Source organism: Sinohyriopsis cumingii, chromosome 4 (genome assembly GCF_028554795.1).
Source record: "Sinohyriopsis cumingii isolate HCF-2022 chromosome 4, ASM2855479v2, whole genome shotgun sequence".
Classification (NCBI taxonomy): domain Eukaryota; kingdom Metazoa; phylum Mollusca; class Bivalvia; order Unionida; family Unionidae; genus Sinohyriopsis; species Sinohyriopsis cumingii.
The window spans coordinates 80816195-80835537 of NC_142964.1; the positions used below are offsets into that span (position 1 = coordinate 80816195).

Sequence of the window (19343 nt, forward strand, 5' to 3'; positions counted from 1 at the left end):
TCAAAAAAATAGGGAGATTGGGACCTCAAATCAGGAGGTTTTTCATGATATTTTTAAGCCTCGTTTTCACTGAATATTGACTGATCATCCAGGTCAAATATGAGTGAAATTCACAAAGGATACGCATTTTCTCCCTGTGACATGCCTTATTTTTCCCCAAGACATGACCTCTTTTTATGTTCTGGTCACTAAAGGTTAGTCTTACGTAAACAAGCAAGAAAGCCAGTGTGACTAAATAACATTTTAATCCTTATCATTGCAATTTTATCTTCTGGAAACAACTGGCCCTCCAACATAATTCAAAGAAACCATCTTCTACAGTGTGTGTTATGTAAGCACCAGCAGTTGATTGGTAAATAAATGGTGCCCTATTTTGTTGTAACTAGTGGTGCTTAAATACGCAGTTACTGTATATGTGGCAGATATTTTTCCCATGCATTATATCCCACTTTATTTCCTCTTTTTCAACTCGGAAAAGGCAATTAATATTGTTTACTAAATAACAATAATTTTAAATTAGCTTTTTGAGGGCACATTAGCTACATAGTATGTTTCTCCATTCCTTCTTTTAATTTAATGATGGTAATTAATGTTGATATATACAGTACAGCAATGCCTGGTGTTCATTCATGTAAGTTTCTTTGGTGGGAATAGAGATACTGAAGCATTCATAGTGATCACTCATGGGATTGAAACTAATTGCTGACAGTTTTATTGTTGTTTATTTTTTGTTGTTTTTATTTTCAGATTTTAGTATTGTGTAGAGTTAAAAAAATTTGTATCATGTGAATAATTCTTGAACTTACCAATCTATTTACTGTCGAAACAAAATCTTTTTAGTGTGATAACATCACAAAAATATTCACGGGTGATAAAATAGAACATGACTTATGTGGATTGCATAGATATATCTATTTATATAGGAATTTTTTTTGAGAAATGAAAATCAACAGACATAATGTAATAATTGGGAGTTCTTTGCAAAAATAGGAGACACTATGAAATCATGAGGTAGGTGTGGAACAACCCTTAAACGGGGAGTTTTTTTGACTGGTGTGAGAGCTGACAGGTATGATAATGTGTACAGTAACATACAAGATTAGTTTGGAGATACTTGATGCTTGTCTATTTGTTTCCAGAAGGTCCAAGTTTGATCCCATAAATGTCCCCTATTTGAGTCCACTGGTGCTGCGGAAGGAGTTGGAGAATATTGTAGTCAGTGAAGGAGACATGTCAATTGCATCTGAGGGTTTTATAGATGAACATCCAATTATCTTCTGGAACTTGGTAAGTCTATAACATAAGGATGTTACTAGGAATACTATAGTGTGCTAGACTGCAAACAAATCCCAGTCACATAATGCATTACCTGATCAGGATATATATTTCGTGCTCTAACCATTGCAGTGTCTCCACAAAATGCATTACCTGGTCAGGTTCTCCACATAATGCATTGCCTGGTCAGGTTCTCCACATAATGCATTACCTGATCAGGATATATATTTCATGCTCTAACCATTGCAGTGTCTCCACAAAATGCATTACCTGGTCAGGTTCTCCACATAATGCATTTCCTGGTCAGGTTCTTCACATAATGCATTTCCTGGTCAGGTTCTCCACATAATGCATTGCCTGGTCAGGTTCTCCACATAATGCATTGCCTGGTCAGGTTCTCCACATAATGCATTGCCTGGTCAGGTTCTCCACATAATGCATTTCCTGGTCAGGTTCTCCACATAATGCATTGCCTGGTCAGGTTCTCCACATAATGCATTTCCTGGTCAGGTTCTCCACATAATGCATTTCCTGGTCAGGTTCTTCACATAATGCATTACTGAATCAGTGTCTTCACTTAATGCATTTCCTGGTCAGGTTCTTCACATAATGCATTTTCTGGTCAGGTTCTCCACATAATGCATTGCCTGGTCAGGTTCTCCACATAATGCATTGCCTGGTCAGGTTCTCCACATAATGCATTTCCTGGTCAGGTTCTCCATATAATGCATTTCCTGGTCAGGTTCTCCACATGATGTATTTCCTGGTCAGGTTCTCCACATGATGCATTTCCTGGTCAGGTTCTTTACATAATGCATTACTGAATCAGTGTCTTCACTTAATGCACTTCTTAATCATGGTTTTCCAACTTGGGATCTTCACATAATGCACAGCCCAATCAGGATCTCCTCTGTTCATTTTCTTATTACTTTCACAGCACCCCATTTGATCTGTTATATACAATGCAGCATCAGATCTGGGTCTAGGGTATTCACAGTCAGATGTTTTTCATGGGTAAATGCAGTACACAGTTGAGTGAAGCTAATTTGGTTACAGTGCTGCATTTACTTGTTTTAATAAACTGTTTAGCTGAATAAACCATGTACATCTTGGGGATCCTGACTAGGTCATTGAAGTCCTAAAGCATTTGTAAACAAACCTTTGAAAATAATGGGTTTTGTTTTTCTTCCATAGGTGACAGTTTTGATTTATCTGACTACAGGTTTACCGATACATAAACACCACAATACATAAACACCACTTGCATTTGATCTATAAGTGGCTGTTATAAACAGGTTTTGCTGTACTTAACAGCAGAAAGATATAATAAGTTGCTGATCATTCAGTTAGAGGACAGTTTTGCCAAAGTAAAAACATAAATAAATCATGGAGCTGGGTATCAGCAGCTTACCTCCAATATGACATATATCACAACAAGCATATTTTTCTGTAAATTGTTGTTTCACCTAGCTTGTATTCTCCCTTTGTATAGAATATGGGAACACACTAGTGTTACAACTACGTGTTCTTAAACTAAGTAACAGAAAAGAGCAAAAACCAACAAGTTTTGTAAAATTCACCAAATAATTTATTTCCTTTGTATGCAAAAGAGAAAATTTAAAAAGACCTTATTGTATTGTGAATTAAATCCTACATAGTCCTAAAAGTTCTGTCACAAGTCCAGTAGTGTGTGTGTGTGTGCATGTGGTTTTTAATTGGCATTTTTAAGGTAGCTTTTTAACAGTATTGTGAATTAAATCCTAAATAGTCCTAAAAGTTCTATCACAAGTCCAATAGTGTGTGTGTTCTTTTTAATTTTTTTAAATTTTAACTTAGCTTTTTAACAGTTCTGTGTGTGTGTGATTAGGATTTTTAACGTAGCTTTAACAATTTTTTAGTCCTATTGCTACGATCTCTGCAGTGTGGCAGTTTATAGTGATGTCTAGCACTAGGGCATCATGCCGCAGACATGTAGCATGATGTCCCACCCAGTCACATTATCCTGACACCAGGCCAACCAGTCCTAAAACTTACCTTTTAATGCTGAGTACCTAGCGAGGCAGCTGTTAGTACCATTTTTATAAGTATTTGGTATGACTCATCTGGGGTTTTAACCCACGACCTCCCACTTCCAAGGTGAACGTTCTAACCACCAGGCTACCGGAGCGGTCATCAGTATTGTGAATTAAATCCTAAATAGTCCTAAATGTTCTCTCAAGTTCAAAAGTATGTGTTTTTGTTTTGGGATTTTTAACTTAGCTCTAACAGTTTGAGTCATATCGCTACAATGTCTGCAGTGTGGTTGTTTATAATGATGACAAGCATTGGGGCATCATGCCACAGACATGTAGCATTGTCCCACCCAGTTACATTACGCCACTCCCTCGATAACTCACACCCTGATAATTCATTAACCCTCTTATAATACGGGATCAGTCATAGATCCCATTTCATTTTTACCAGAAAATACCAAAAAATGTTACCCCTTTTTCTTGAACATGAAGAAAATAGTGATCAAAAATGATAACTGGAAACTGGTTATTTCACTTGTTTTATTGTCAAAAACACTTTAATTGACCTTTTAATAAGAAGTCATGTATTTTGTTCAAATTTCTTTCCAAACAATATTCTTGGTACACCAGAACAGTATGCAACGAAACTTCGATCAATGAAATTGTCACTAACAGCTGCTTGAGGCAGCACTTTAATAAATAAGTACCAGTTAGATAAGTTTTTTAATTAATTGAATTGCTTGTTTTAGTTATTTCTTTTTGTTCGGTTGGACTGTAACGATCACAAACACAATGTTTCATGTTGTATTCCAGTGTGAAATATGTCATTCTACCGTAACAGCTATGTCCACGAGCATTTCTGTGAGAACCTAATTAAGTGCTGACATTGTTTTGATATATAATTTTCTAAGTATTTGTTGTATTATTGCAATGAATTAAAAGCTGACCTTGTATTATGTTAATTATATCTTTTGTATCGAATAAAGGGGGTGGACTTATTGAAAAGTTAAATGGCATGCAAATCTTACCTGCAATATATCTAGAGACCCCAGTTTAGTGTCAGGTCAACTCATTTCAAGTGATCAATAATTTACTGGTAAAATTTTTTGGGTGAACGTAATATAATTAAACTAGCTTAAATTATCATACTCATTCACAGACTACTCAACAACATAAAACAGTGATGTAATACACAGTGTTTTTGCGTACAAGTGAAAGTTGTTGAAACCAGTTGAAATAATGTTAATGATCTCACAGCAGTTGGACATTTGAAAATAAAGGTCATTTTTTACATAGAAATGAATAATCTCATTAGAAAAAGCGCTTTATTGACAATTATTCCCAACATGATTTTAAAAGAAGTATTCAGCTGTTAAACACACCAGTTAGCTACACACACACACACACACACACACAGAGGCAGTTTTCTGGATGCCCCTGCGAGGATAGTGTCATTTCCTGTTATGGAGGTCCCTCAATAACTCGTGCCCTTGCTTATATTTATGTTTTTGGAGCCCGTTCTGCACAAGTTTTCAAGGCAGACGTGTATCCTGAAAACAGGCCAACCAGTCTTAACACTAACCTATTAATGCTGAGTGCGAGGTGAGGTAACTGCTGATACCATTTTTTAAAATCTTTGTTATGACTTGGCTAGGGTTTAAACTTGCAACTTCCCACATCTGAGGTGGATGCTCTGAGCACTTACGCCACTGAAGTAGTCCCAAAAGTATGGAGTATTCCAAATGAATTACAGTGGTGTTCCAAATGAATTCCATTGGTGTTCCAAGTGAATTCCAGATTTGAATCTGATGATGCGCCAACACTCTTGCTGTATCACAGTGATATGATCCAAAATGTCCATGAATGAATTTATAATAATTCAAAAATATTAATTTAGTCTGAAAAGTGTTAATGAGCATCTTGTAATTCCAGTGAATAGTTTAAATAAATCCCCTCAAATTAAAAATTATTCCTTTTTGGGTGTTAAGATAGGAATGAGTAATTCTGAAGTAAACAGTATTTATATAAACAGCTAAGACACAATAACAGTGCCAGGATGAGGGCCAAATTCATAAAAACGTGCTTCAAGAACATCCTTAATGCCTAAAAAAAAAAACCAAACAGACTTAGACCTTGAACTTGACATCTGTAAACATATTTAGGCCACACAAACAAATATATGGTTTTCTGGATGGCTGACTGTCCCTTTTTTTTTGTTGCTGACCCTAGCACTTTTTCCCCTAGCGTTAAAAAGAAATAATTCAGAAACATAATTCCCAAAATTGATTTGTGCATCTTCTTGAGCTGGCTTAGCCCAGTTCTTGAAGTGCTATGTACATTACATATACTAATGATTATAATATATCAATTTTAATTTTAATTCCAGTGCAGTGTGAAACAAACATATTTTGTTTTCTCATACCTCCAAATAATAATGACCTTAATATAAAATCAAAAATATTTAGAAATAATATGCATGTAATATGTTCTTTACAAAATAATGACAGTAGTCAGGTAGGCCCTAAATACAATTATTGACCAAGGTCTACCACACAATAAAGATGAATATAACATATAATCATGGAGAAAAGCCAACACATAATACAAATTAAATACATGTATATATAACTAAATCAGCATGATTAGTTATGCAGACTAAGATATGTAGCTCAGCATTGCCAATTTTGTTTAATTATAGTGTATGATTGACTGATTCATACAGAAAATATCTACTTTTTTGAATTTTCTATTTATTATAAAAGGTTAACATTTCTTGAAAGTTTAAAATTTCTTATTCAACCCATACAGTTATGACTGAATTATCATATTGGTATACAGTATCAATCTATATTGACTTATCTGTATATACAGCAATCCTGTCCTAGTTAAATTTTTACCTTTTCTTGGCAGGGTTGGGTTATGTCGTTTTTCACTGATGCTTAGATTCATGTATTGGGAAAGGGGTTGTATTTTATACACAGCATGATCATTGTTCATTTGGTCTTTGATTTCATTGTTGGGTCTTTGATTTCATTGGGTCTTTTCATTGGGTCTTTGATTTCATGGGAGCTTGATAGCTTAGTTGTAGAGCATCAGACTTGTAGTCCAAAGGATGCAGGTTCAAAACCAGCCCAGGTGAGAAGGCCTTAGTGTATTCTTTTGAAAGGCACTTACCTCTCATTTCCCTGGCATGATATGGCCAATAATGTGTTAAACATGCCATTAAAACAACAGGAAAATCCCCAACTTTGAATTCATGATTTTATATTCAATCATGAAATTCATTAACAAATGGTATGCATGAAAAATCATGAATTCAAGATAACTTGGTTGCTGAGGCTTGGCCTTCATACTGAAAGGACTTTTGATTCACATAATTAAAGACTTCATTATGCATTGATTTGTGTTAAAGATTGATTAATTGATTGGTGTTTAAAGGCACATGCAACCAGAGACACCTAACTGGCATGGTCTGGATAAGATTTAAACCCACACCCAGTCTGGCTTGCCAGCCACTGGGTCAATGTGGATCCATTACATTGAGAATGAGTTTTAAGCTTCAGTGTTAAAATCTTTACTAATCAAATACAGTGGGTAATACATTATACCACAGTGTGCAGGTTGAGACATTGTGTTCATTAGTACCCATGTAAAGGAACGCTTAGGACTGAAGGTTGATGATGACAAATTACTTAGCCCAAAAGTGGATTCTTTGATGTATTTGCTGGGAATAGAGATCTTATGACATCAGTTGCTGCATGTGTCTAATGGTTATTTATAAAATTTTGGATGTAAATATCTTTCAGATTTGGTACTTCAAAAGGATCAATGTAACCAGTCATCTATCAGGCTTCCTCCTGAAGTCCAACTCCTCCAACCAAGATGACAAGCAGGTACTTTTGCCATTTGACATCTCTTAAATTGTTTTACTTTGTTTTAATTACAGCTGAAGCTTCCTACTGGAAACATTTTGTATTCTCTATCAATGAAAGTATTATCGTTTACCATTGTCTGTCCAGGCAGGTTCATGGGGGTCTGTGTTGGTTTCTGGATGACAACTTAAGTCATAGTGAACAGATTTTCAATTTAGCTTCCCTTAGCCCAAGAAAGAACTCAGTTCATTTTGTGATCAGTAATTCAAATATCAAGGTCACTATTGTTCAAAAATAGATTTGGCCCATGTATGTTATTTATGAATGATAACTCAAATTCTAGATACCATAATTCAACTAAATGCAGTAAATTCGTTCCATGTATCGCCAGGAAGACACCTGTTGATTCAGCAGCTCCAAGGACAAGATGGTTGTCACAAAAAATAGATTTTCACATTTCCATTTCATTCATGACAATAACTTTAGCACTACACTACAGTATTTTGTATTAAAGTTTTTTCATTTTTCCCCTCCATTCAAGAAAGACTTCTTTTCAAGAGGGTCAGAGTGGAGTGAGGTACCACAATGTCAAGGTTAATTTTACTAAAACTTAATTTGGCTATTGGATTTCATTCTTTACCAGAACTGCATCCTCTTACATGCCTGTTTGCCAGGGTTGCATCCCATGTCATTGGATGAAAGGATCCTAGTAGTTAGACGCAATACACTGTTTTGATCTCAACTTCACATACATGTGACAGAACAGATTTTTTAAATCAGAATAAATGTTATATTTCAAGGGGATTGAAAATGAACCAAATGCATTGTGTTGCTGTGATCTTATATAACAACCATTATGCTTTTTGTGTAATCATTAAGCTTTTTTTGCCAAATTACATCTTATGCTTGCCTGTATATGGATAATGTTTTCTTGGTACAATACAAAACAATAAAACAATAAAAATGTAGTTTTTGTCATTTACTCATAAATTTGAGAATAGTCTTAAAAAGATAAATGCTGCATAAGAAAAGTGTAGGAGCACTGCCCTTATTTGCTGTTTATAGCAACTGTATATGACCTGTTTCCAAGAGAACAGATGGGTTTCTTCAAATTTGAACTTTGCTCAGAGATTAATTTTATTAGTAAACTAGTTAGTGAACCAGTCTATACTTTTATAGACAATGGTACCACATGTTAAGTGAAATTCCTTATGGTGCAAGTTGTGGATGATATAGGACGGAAAATGTTAGAGCAGATGGATCTTTTCAAACTTCAAAACATGCCAGATCAAAAAAAGGACAAATCAACACTGCTTTACAAACTTGAAAAGAAGAATATGAGAGTAATGTTATGCAGTGCACTGAGCACATGATCATGCTCTTCTAAAATTCAGTTTACGATCATTCAGTGAAAGTTGTACCTGTAATCAAGTGAGTGCAGAACCAGGTTAGTAGCAAAAATAAATGTAATCTTTCGCATACATTCTGTAACTCTGGCATGTAGTATATTAATTACACTTTTATGCTCAAATTATGATTTTTTTTGCCACTTACAATAGCAATAATTGCACTTAAACATCTTGGGCGTGAGTGGGGTGGTGGTAGTGGCATGTACATGTAATGTGTTTTCTCACTTTATACTGTAAGAAAACTTTTAGATTTGAACACGGGGGCCCCAAGTGGCCAAGTGGTCTAAAGTGCTCTCTGTCATGGATCACTGCCATCTTACCTCTGTCTCGGGCACGGTCAATGTGGATATGTGAGAAAGCTTGCCGGTAGCTGCTCGTGGGTTGGTTGTTCTTTCTGGGGTTTTCCTGGGTTCTTCCTCCACCATTAGTACTTGCTGCCATGTATAGCCTATCTTGAACTGAAAAATGGCGTTAAACCCTATAACAACAACAAGATTTGAACATGAATCAGATTTGGGTTCTGATGGAAAATGTTAAAAAAAATAACTAATTAATATGAGTCATTATACTGCCAATTAAGGAACAAGAAAGAGTTTGTTTATCTTATAATTTACTGCAAATATTTTTTAATATAAAATCAAATTGTATTTTTAGTTTTCTTCATTTCTGGTGACCACTGACGACAATTATTTTCATTCATTGACATTAAGCTTCATATCTGATAGGTTCTCGTTAGTGTTTTGGTTCAGATTTCCCCCAGAATCACATTGTATTTTGAAAAGAATTTAGAGTGTCCTCTCTGTATCATCATTCAAATGTTGTACTGAGCGACTGCCATACTTAGCCTACAAAGAAGTTCTAACTTCAGCTTTCTTGTTGCTTGGACTGCTCTCCAATGCTCCTCCACACTATGTTCACCCCAGGAAGTTCCTGACTTAGACGTAGAAGTACAGATATTCGCTGACTTGTGTCATTTCAAATTACAAGAATTTAACAATAATGCTCTTTCGTCTGAAGTTTGAGAATTTTTTTTTTTTACTAAGGACTAAAATATAATGAAAAAAAATGAAAATTATTTGTCTAAAACCCCCAAAATTGGGATTTTTAAATGGTTTGTATTAAAGTTAATTGGATGACATATTTGTTTATGATAATTAAAGGCAGTGAAACTACAATTTCAAGTTATGTGACCACTCTTGGGAATGCAATTATTGTGCAAGTTAGGGAATTAGCTGTATTCCTAGCCTCATCCTCAAGGGCTTCTTTCTCTTCTTGGCTCAAATTCAAAATTCAGTTGGCAAGGTTCACCACTGTAAAATTAAAAAATGTAAAGATTGATTTAGACATGAAATAAAGAATTAAAACATACATTATGTATTTGGTGTATCACTTTAGACTGAATTTATTTTCTGCATGATGATTATTGTTTACAGTGGCTTCTGGAGACTATAAAAGATTCATAGATGTGAAGCTGTGTTATTGTTTATTGCATTCATTTTATTTCTCTCTCAGCCTAAGAACCTACAGACTGTGTTCAGTTCCTCCCATGTTCTAATCCGACCCATGTGGGATAACATCCGTATCCACCAAGAGGTTGGACTGCCCATGTACGTGGCTTGGAGCAGAGGTATTGTGAATAAATCATTGTTGCTACTTATATTATCCAAAGTTACTTGTTTATTAGTTTGATAAATCAGTCTGTCATCCCCCACCGGGCATACTGATGATGTGGGTATGATCTTCATAATAAAACCATGAAATTGATGCAGACTTGTCCACAGCACTTTATTGTACATTTGAGACTCTTGATCAGCATATCTCCTGAGTTACGGTTGGTTGAAGGAGCCTTTCATTTATGTATTTAATACGTACACATATAATCGTACATGGCTGATCTGGCAGTTTGTCAGTGTATTGCACACCCAGACTGGAACTACTTTTACTTGAAATAATTAATAAGAATCCACTTATAAAATTTCAGGAATGATTTATTGTTATTCATTTTAAATTATTAAAAAATATTACATTTCTGATTTCAAGAAATGCAGTCACATTGTGTGAAAATGGATGCATTTGCCATGGGGGATAATGGGAGAATGCCATAAGTAGCAAGAAGCAGTTGATGGGCATATCACAATATCTACCACTGAGAAATTAGAGTTTGTTAAGGTGGACAACCATATTTTGGACAGAATATTTGACAATGAGTTCTCAGATGAAGCTGGTGTGCAAAGTCGCATCAAGCATGAGAGTGAGCAAGAGAGAGACCCAGTACTTTGCTGCTACAATCTTGAGTTGAAAGCATTAAAATCCAGAAAAAGTAATAAGAGTTATCTTAAGAATCAAGGCAATGGTTAGACATTTCCCACATTCTGAGAACTTTACCCATGTTTAATTCCCAAGAGACATTCCATAACATAAATCATCTAAAATACCAAACTTATCCAAAATCCATTTCATCTTTAGAGTTTTAAAAATATGGTTTGAAAAATTATAATTTAAAAAAAAACAAGTATAAGTGTAGGGATTTTCAATTTGTCCATTAATATTACTGAGGAATCAAAATTTATTAGGAAATCTGAGGATAGAACTTGCAGACATTTACAACGTAAATGTAGAAGTATCACAGAGAGCAGATGCTGTTTTGATTTTGACAAAAATTTTGAAGAATTACATCTTGTCACTGGGACACGTACAGGAAAGCATATGTTTACATTTATATTCTTGTGTCTGTTTAAGGAGAAAATAAAGAGCGGAAAACAGAACAATATTGTTTAGAATTTTCTTGTTAAAATATATCAAAATGTTAAAAATGTAGCCTGCGTATTAGAAAGAGAATCTTTGATTTCATAAAATATATGCTTCAATTATCATTTTCATTTCAAATCAGCAATAAGTTCTTATACTAAAAAACTTAAAAATAGAAAGTTTGAAAGAATTGTAATTTAATGAGCTTTCTGTATAAAATTAAATATATTTAATTACAGTTAGTCTAAAATTTGCCTTGAAATTTTCTTGGCAGTAGGGTGTCTGTTCCATAAGTAGAGATAAGAGATAAGAAAAAGGGCCACATACAGGTCCAAAACCTATGTTCCATTTGTCTGTGACTGCAGTTTGAATCCATTAATATGTCCCATACAACATTTTTAAAAATTCAAAGCTTAAGAGTAGATCCATGTATGCAAATGCAGACAGACCTATGATGCAGCTGCACAGTATATATCTAGGTCTAGCCCTGGTTACATATATTGGGAGTTTTTGCATGCAGTGTACAATATCTTTCATAAAATGTCAAAAGCTGAATTCATTTTTGTAAAGTATACTTTACATTTTTTTAAAAAGAATGTGTGAATGAAAAGAGAAGATGTAATATATACAAAACCACTTAAGAACCCCTCCGGTGGCCTAGTGGTTTGAGTGTCCACCTCGGATGCAGGAGGTTGTGGGTTCGATCCCTGGCTGAGTCATACCAAAGACTTACAAAAATGGTGCTAACAGCTGCCTCACTTGGCGCCTCGCATTAAGAGGTTAGTGTTAAGACTGGTCGGCCTAGTGTCAGGATAATGTGACTGGGTGGGACATCATGCTACATGTCTGCAACACGATGCCCCAGTGCTAGGCATCACTATAAACTGCCACAATGCAGACATTGTTAAAGCTACATTAAAAATCCAAAACACACACACACAAAACCATTTAAGTGTGTTGGGGCAAAAACTCATTCAATATGACATAAGAACATGCATATCAGCCTGATGCCATGTTATATTCCATCATAGTATCAAATTCATTCTTTCCACCCACTCAGAACAAAACACATAATGTAGTTTTTGTCCATGTATAGAATTTTTCCAGATCAAATCCTATGCCTGACATCTTATAAATCAACATGGAAAAACACAACCTTACTTCTGATCAGTATTTTTGGTGTTTTATGGCTACATCTGGCTGTTCCATAAGATCCCACAACCAATCAGATCCAACTTTTTCACATTCACTCATCAAAAGGTTTTGGTTGCTTTCATTGTGACTTGACTCAACAAATACTATCTGCCATTATTATTTTATTGTCTAATCATACGTTAAATGAAGAAATTTACTATAACGAATAATTACCTGTTATGTATAGATGCTTGATAAATTCATACAAACTTGAGTCAAGTCACTTGATCAAAGAAACTGAAACTTTCCAAATGAGCTACTTCAGCAGACTTTATTAATGGACAGTAATTGAAGATGATAATACAATGTATTGATTAGATAGTTAAGAAAGTCAAATAATAGGGCAACTGGAGGAAATCTTGTGATCATGTTTTTAAATGATAAATCACTTAGGTTGAGACTGGACCCTATTGATCTAGTATCAAAACGTGTTTCAAGGTCACTAGAGATGGAAATATGATTTAGGTGTGCACATAACTAATCAAGTTATTGCAGCCAATCTTCATCAGACTTTTACACTGGGTGCTTCTTCATTTGTTATGTATATTTGATATAATTTATATCTGATTTAATTGTTTGTAAGTTTAACAATCTTTTTATTTTTTGATTTCATTATATGTCAAAGCTATGTGATTTTTTTGTATGTAAACATGATCACTTGATCCTCTATTTTGCAATTAGGCATTTCCGAAATTGCGCATTACTTAGTTTTAATAGTGATGTTTAGAGAGAGAGATCTCAGTCGGGCTTCTAAACACTGGAGCTAAAAGATGTTTCTTTTGTTGGCTAAAAGATTTTTCTTTTGTTGTCATTTTGGGAAATACATTTTAATGTTTATTCAAGTTATTTGGATTCTAAAAGATTAATTCGTTTCTCTGGAAATATTTTGAGTGCTCCTACAGAATTCTTGAACAAAGACATTTCTTAAAAATTTTATTCGGATTTCCAACACCAGATTATTGTTTGAGAATAACACAGAACTGTAGACATTCCAACACCATAAAGGATACAGTATACATCATAGCCTTCCATCTTGGATTCTTCATCAGGACTTGAACTTGAAATTAGAACATTTTATTATTAGGACCTCTAAAATTTTATTCATGGATTATTCTTGGATTAATTTTGGATTTGATTCTTAAAACCGTAAGTTTTTCTTTTTTCTTTTTTACAGTATTTTTTCAGGGGAATAAATAATTTCTTAAATTTTTCAAAGCTTGTTATATTTACTCCTTCTTGTGTTATTGTTTATTTGAGCCTAAACATGTAACATAAGACATTAGAGTCAGCACATTATAGATTTGGCAGTAAAACATTGAAAGATCAAAAGTTACTGATGGATCCTTTGAAGAAGTCTGTTTATTATCAATAAATTACAGAAAAACTTTTTTCATAGTCACTTCTTGGACAAAAAACACTTTTTAAAAAAAGCATTTCTTGAAAAGCATGTTCAAAACTTTTGTGCATTGTCTTGATAATAAATGTTGTTTCTGTTTCAGTTGAAAGTTCTACAACAGTGGATGCTCTTGTCACAGAATCACAGCCTTTTAATAGAGCGTAAGTTCATTAAATTAAAATACTGGTTAATACAATACACAATATACAGTCAAAATTGTCAATAGCAGACCCATGGTAAAAGGCCTTTCTTACAAAGAAAGAAATAGTTGATAAAAATTTCATTTTCATTTTCATTTCTCCCATAACCTGGCTGGTCATAGAGGCACAGCTGATGGCTTTGCGATAATCGCTTTCCATTTTGCCCAGTTCACCATGGCTCTTTGGGACTTTGATAAGTCCATGCCTGTACTCTTTGATGATATCTTCCCATCTCTTCTTCTGTCATTTTCTCCTTCCTCTCACTGTGCTTTGTAGGATTGTCCTTGACAGGCCTGATGAGTGTGAGACATGACCATACTATCTTAGTTTACATTTCTTTAAAGTGCTGAGCAGATCTTCATATGGTCAGGTTGCACCTTGGATTCTAATTTTCACCTCCTCATAAGAGACATGGTCTAGTTATGAAATATTCAGGATCCCTCGATAACATCTCATCTCAAAGGCATGGATTCATCTCTCTTGTTCTGCTATCAGGGTCCATGTCTCACATGTATACAGAAATATGGACATGGAGGGAGTGCAAAAGCTTGATCTTGGATCAAGGTGTTATGTTGCTGTCCTTATAAATGGGCTTCACTCTATCAAGTGCAGCTGTTGTCTGTGCAATCCTGGACAGAACCTCAGGTTTTGAACTTTCAACAGAGGCCATAGCACCTAGGTACTTGAAGCTTGTCACTGTGCCCAGCTTCTGTCCACTCACTCTTATTTCCTGTTGGACTCCACTTGGGTTGTTTGTCATTAGAATGGTCTTTTCAGCGCTTATCTCCATCCTATACCTTTCTTAGTGACGATTGATTTAGATGGTTCACTAAGGTTTCCAGTTCTTGTTCATCTCCTGCTAAGCCATCAATATCATCAGAGAAGCACAGGTTGGTAATTGTTCTGCCTCCAACACTGACACTGCCCTCATGGTCTTCCAAGAGATGATCCTTTCCAGATGTTGAAGAGAGTGGGTGAGAATACTACAACTCTGTGGTTCTAAACCAATCTCCTTTATTGCCATTGACAAGAACTGTGCTAGTCACCTTGTCATACAGATTTTCTATGGTGCTGATTAGTTTTCAATTTTGTTACGTACTCACATGGTGGCCCACAAGGCCATACCTTGTTGAAAGCCTTCTTTTCATCAGTGAAGACATGTATGAGGTCCTGTGGATGCTGTAGATACTTTTCATTCTAAGATTCATAGATCTGTTCTACAGTGCTATGTCCTGCTCTGAAACCAGCCTGTTCTTCAACAATGATGTGCTCTGCTTGGGATTTCAGTCTATTGAGGATGATCTGAAGCATAACCTTGCTTGGGTGACTGATGAGGCTCACTGTATGGTAGTTCTGGCACAGCTGCAGATTCTTTCTCAGGAAGAGTGATGATCAGAGACTGGGTCCATGGGGTGTCCGTTCTCCTGTTTGCCAGATTTTGTTGCAGATTGTTGTGAGGACAACTATCACGGACGGTCCTCCAGGTTGAACAAGTTCTGCTGCTATATTGTCTACCTCAGCTGCCTTCCATTTCTTTAGTGCCTTTACTGCATCTTCTACTTCTTCCCCGAGGATTGGTTGATCAGCCATTGTCGTGATTATTAACCTCTGTTGTGGTCAGTTAGTACCGCTTGGTCTCTAGAAGTCACCTGGTTGTAAAGCTCTGAACAGTATTGTCAATCTGTAACAATCTCTTGGTCTTGTATGAGAGTCTTACCAGCCTTGATCTGGTGAATTTAGCATTGTCAGATATCATCACCATACACATACATATATGTGCATACACTTACATAATCAGAACCACACTGACATTAAATAAAAACATACATCATGTTTCTGTCTTTAAAACCCATTAGATGGCAAAATGTATGCTTAATAAGATGCAGTCTTTTGCGCTGTCACTAGAGACAAGATGATACTGTTGTTCAAACTTCCATGTTGGATTTGCTGAGTGAATCCTGGTCACAACTCATTTGTTCTTGAAGATTGTAACATTAGCATCATCAGAATCGTATATGATGAGTTTGACAATGAGATATGCTTGTCTCCATAGAAAAATGAATATATATCAAATATGGTGACTGACCATTTCATGGGGGGGGGGGCAGGACTTTAAAGTGGACATAATGTTTTCAAGTTTAATGGGGGTTTACAGGTAAACAGCAGTAATAAACAGCTCCCCATAATGAAACCCATAACGTGATTTATTTGTCATTGTTCAAATTAAAAGGTCTTTTTGTATATTTAGATTTTTTTAGATTTTACAGTACTTAGTGTTTAAATTCCCCTATGTTACTTTATTTGCCCAACTTGCTCATCCATTTTATGGTGGACAGAAAACAGATGAGCTTGCACTGTAGTTTTATATATGGTGATAGGTACATTGGGTAGAGATGCCAAAATCTGTGGTTTCAATGAAAATCAGTGCTCCAAATTATGATTTCTTTCCTCCAATTTTTTTCCATGGTAGAATGACATTTTATCTAGTAAATGTTTTCCAAGGTAAGAAAACATGCTTTTACCAGCTCCAGTTACAGTAACTAGCTGACATGCTGCAAGTTTTACTTTTCACTGCTGTATAAGTCTATACAATATGAGTCATGGGGGAAAATGAAGAGGGTGAGCCATTTTTGAATCACAATTAGCAATATTTAGAGAACAACAGTAACACACATTTTGCAAATTAAATAATAATTCTTCAGATACATTCCCCGACCACATTATTGTTAGGATATAAGGCTGCTACCTCCCAATTCCAACTGGACTAAAAGACAAAATTCATCATTTTTCCCATATCATATGGACACAGGGCAGTAACTTTTACCCATTGCCTCCCTTGCCACCACCAGGTTGTGCTAGCTTTTAAGCTTAGCTAGTGTACAGACATACAAGAAAACCTCCCATAAATCCATGCCAATTACAATGTGAGTTTTAGTCATCCATCCAGGAATTTGGATTTATATTGCGAGATAATCAGTCCTCTTCAGGTGGTATACCTTTTTTTATTTTTCCTTATATTATCTTGAATTTTTTTCAGTCTCTTGTACTTTATTAAGGCCTGATGGATGTTGTGATTCACATGCACAGCGCTTATTGTTTACTCTCTGAGTTAATAAAGGTTTTTTATCGACTTATTAACAACTTACAATGTTAATTTCTTCACTAAAGTTCAAGACCAGGGAAGATGTACATGAGTCATGCCTTACATGTACAAAACGTACTTCATCAGCATCATGCTGTGTATGTGCCATATGGTCCAAGAGTATAAAGATTACGATTTTGCAGAAAAGTCAACCTTGGGCAAAGGAAATACCGATATGACAACACAATTATTACATTCATGGTAAAGTTTACCTTCTTATCCCTCTCTTATACCTTAAGGCAATTATGATATTGTGGTGGAGTGTACCCCATTTTTAGGCAGCCCAGGAGGCATAAGCTCCTGCATGTCTCAGCATAGCCAACAGGGTGCATGGAGTTTTTAATGGATCCATCCTATACTCATATTGCCATCCCACAACCATCCAGTGAGCCAAGATGGATTTCCAGCCATATCAGTTCAGGTATCTTATTGAAAGATCCATATGCCCCATCAGTATACTGCTTCATCTCACTACAATTACAGAGATCTATGTGATAAATCTGTCAATTCTATCATGTCTATGGCTACATAAAATTACAATTAAGGGGATCGTAGTGATGGATCCCTCCATCTCCTGGTATGTGGCTACTCATACCTACCTAGACGAGGATTTTAATGAGAGATCCATCTGTCCAACCAGACCACCTTCAGCACAACTAGCAGCTGTGTCAACCATTCTCCCGGCAAACCAGCAGTCCATACTGGTTGCTTTCCTCATGTTGGTACAAGACATGCCAATGCATCCCATGAAGACCTCTCAGCTTTGGATAAGAATTTAACAGTGGTTAACACGTCAACAATGCTCTTCTACAAGGTAAACAAGAATTTGTTCAAGCCATATTTAAGCTGGTTTGGAATGCTATTGCCATGTTTTTGATGTTGGACTTGGCATCACTATTTCTCCACCTTACTGAGAAATTATCCAATGACCTTTCCTGGGAGGCATTGGCCCAAATTGTTCAGGTAATTAAAATGGCACCTCAAGATTCTATGGCTAATGCATAGACTACAACATCGAATCTCAGCCTGATACAATGGGATGCATGTTTGTATTCACTGTCACTCAAACCTCATAATGTCCTAGCATAAAAGATGACTCTGTCCCACCATTACTCTTTGTAGTCAAAATTGAGGAAGTTGTAGGTCCCTCAGCTCAGGATTTGCCCCTCCAACTTATCACCCACCCCATAGTCCTTTAAATCCAATCTGCCCCAGTCACACTGGGGTGACAAATATCAAGGAAAGGAAAGGAAAAAGTGTCATCACAATCTCAGTTCCAGACCCGACTGAATGCCAGGAGGTAATAACCTCACCATTTTCAAAGGAAATCTTACAAAGGGTGTAAGAAACTACATTTCTCCTCCCTCCAGTCTCCTAACTCCAGACATGAACATATCACTCCAGCTTCCCATAGAGAGCCTTCCAGAGAGTGCCAGACTTCTGCAGTTTCATTCTCCATAGATCAACCTGTTTGCACAAAATGAATGGTTGATCCAAGTCAGTTGGGAATGGCTTTGGATTTCATTTATGCAACACCTTTGTCTTTCTTTCTATCCCCTTCAAACATACATGCCATTAGATCAGGAGAAATAAAATATTCTCCAGCAGGAGATAAGTTCACTCATGGACAAAGACAGAGATTGTGCAAAAAACATCTTCTCCAGGGTTTTATTCAAAGCTTTTCCTTATTCAAAAGTCTTATGGCAAGTTTAGGACAAACATCAACCAGTCATCTCAAACACTACATTCTTCCACAAAACAGGGTTTGCACAGTACCTTGAAAAGTACTTGAATTTTGATTCATCCTTGAAAAGTACTTGAAAATAGTTTATACCTCAAAAAGTACTTGAAAATAAGCATCAGTCCTTGAATAATATAAAATTAATTGACAAACAAATGTACGAAAGTTTCTTTTCATACCATTACATCATGTAATAAAAATAAAACTGTTTTCTATTGGGTGGTTTACAACACGTGACCAATGAGATATTTATAATTGTACATGGACCTGATTATAGAGAGCATTAAAAAGAGCATGAATCTTTACCAGCGATCATTCTTCTTTGTTGATTTTTTTTCTGTGGCAGCGGTACAT

At 35.7% G+C, this 19343-nt stretch overlaps 1 protein-coding gene across 1 annotated transcript in view; it reads left to right on the top strand.

Moving 5' to 3' along the window:
• Positions 1-1006: 1006 nt before the first annotated feature.
• Positions 1007-19343, top strand: part of LOC149801533 (C-myc promoter-binding protein-like) — a 36730-nt gene continuing 18393 nt past the window's right edge. The window contains exons 1-5 of the mRNA XM_089956810.1: positions 1007-1011; positions 1140-1287; positions 7094-7180; positions 10081-10195; positions 14010-14067. Of these exons, the coding sequence (XP_089812936.1) occupies positions 1007-1011; positions 1140-1287; positions 7094-7180; positions 10081-10195; positions 14010-14067 (413 nt within the window). The remainder of the gene's footprint in view (positions 1012-1139; positions 1288-7093; positions 7181-10080; positions 10196-14009; positions 14068-19343) is intronic.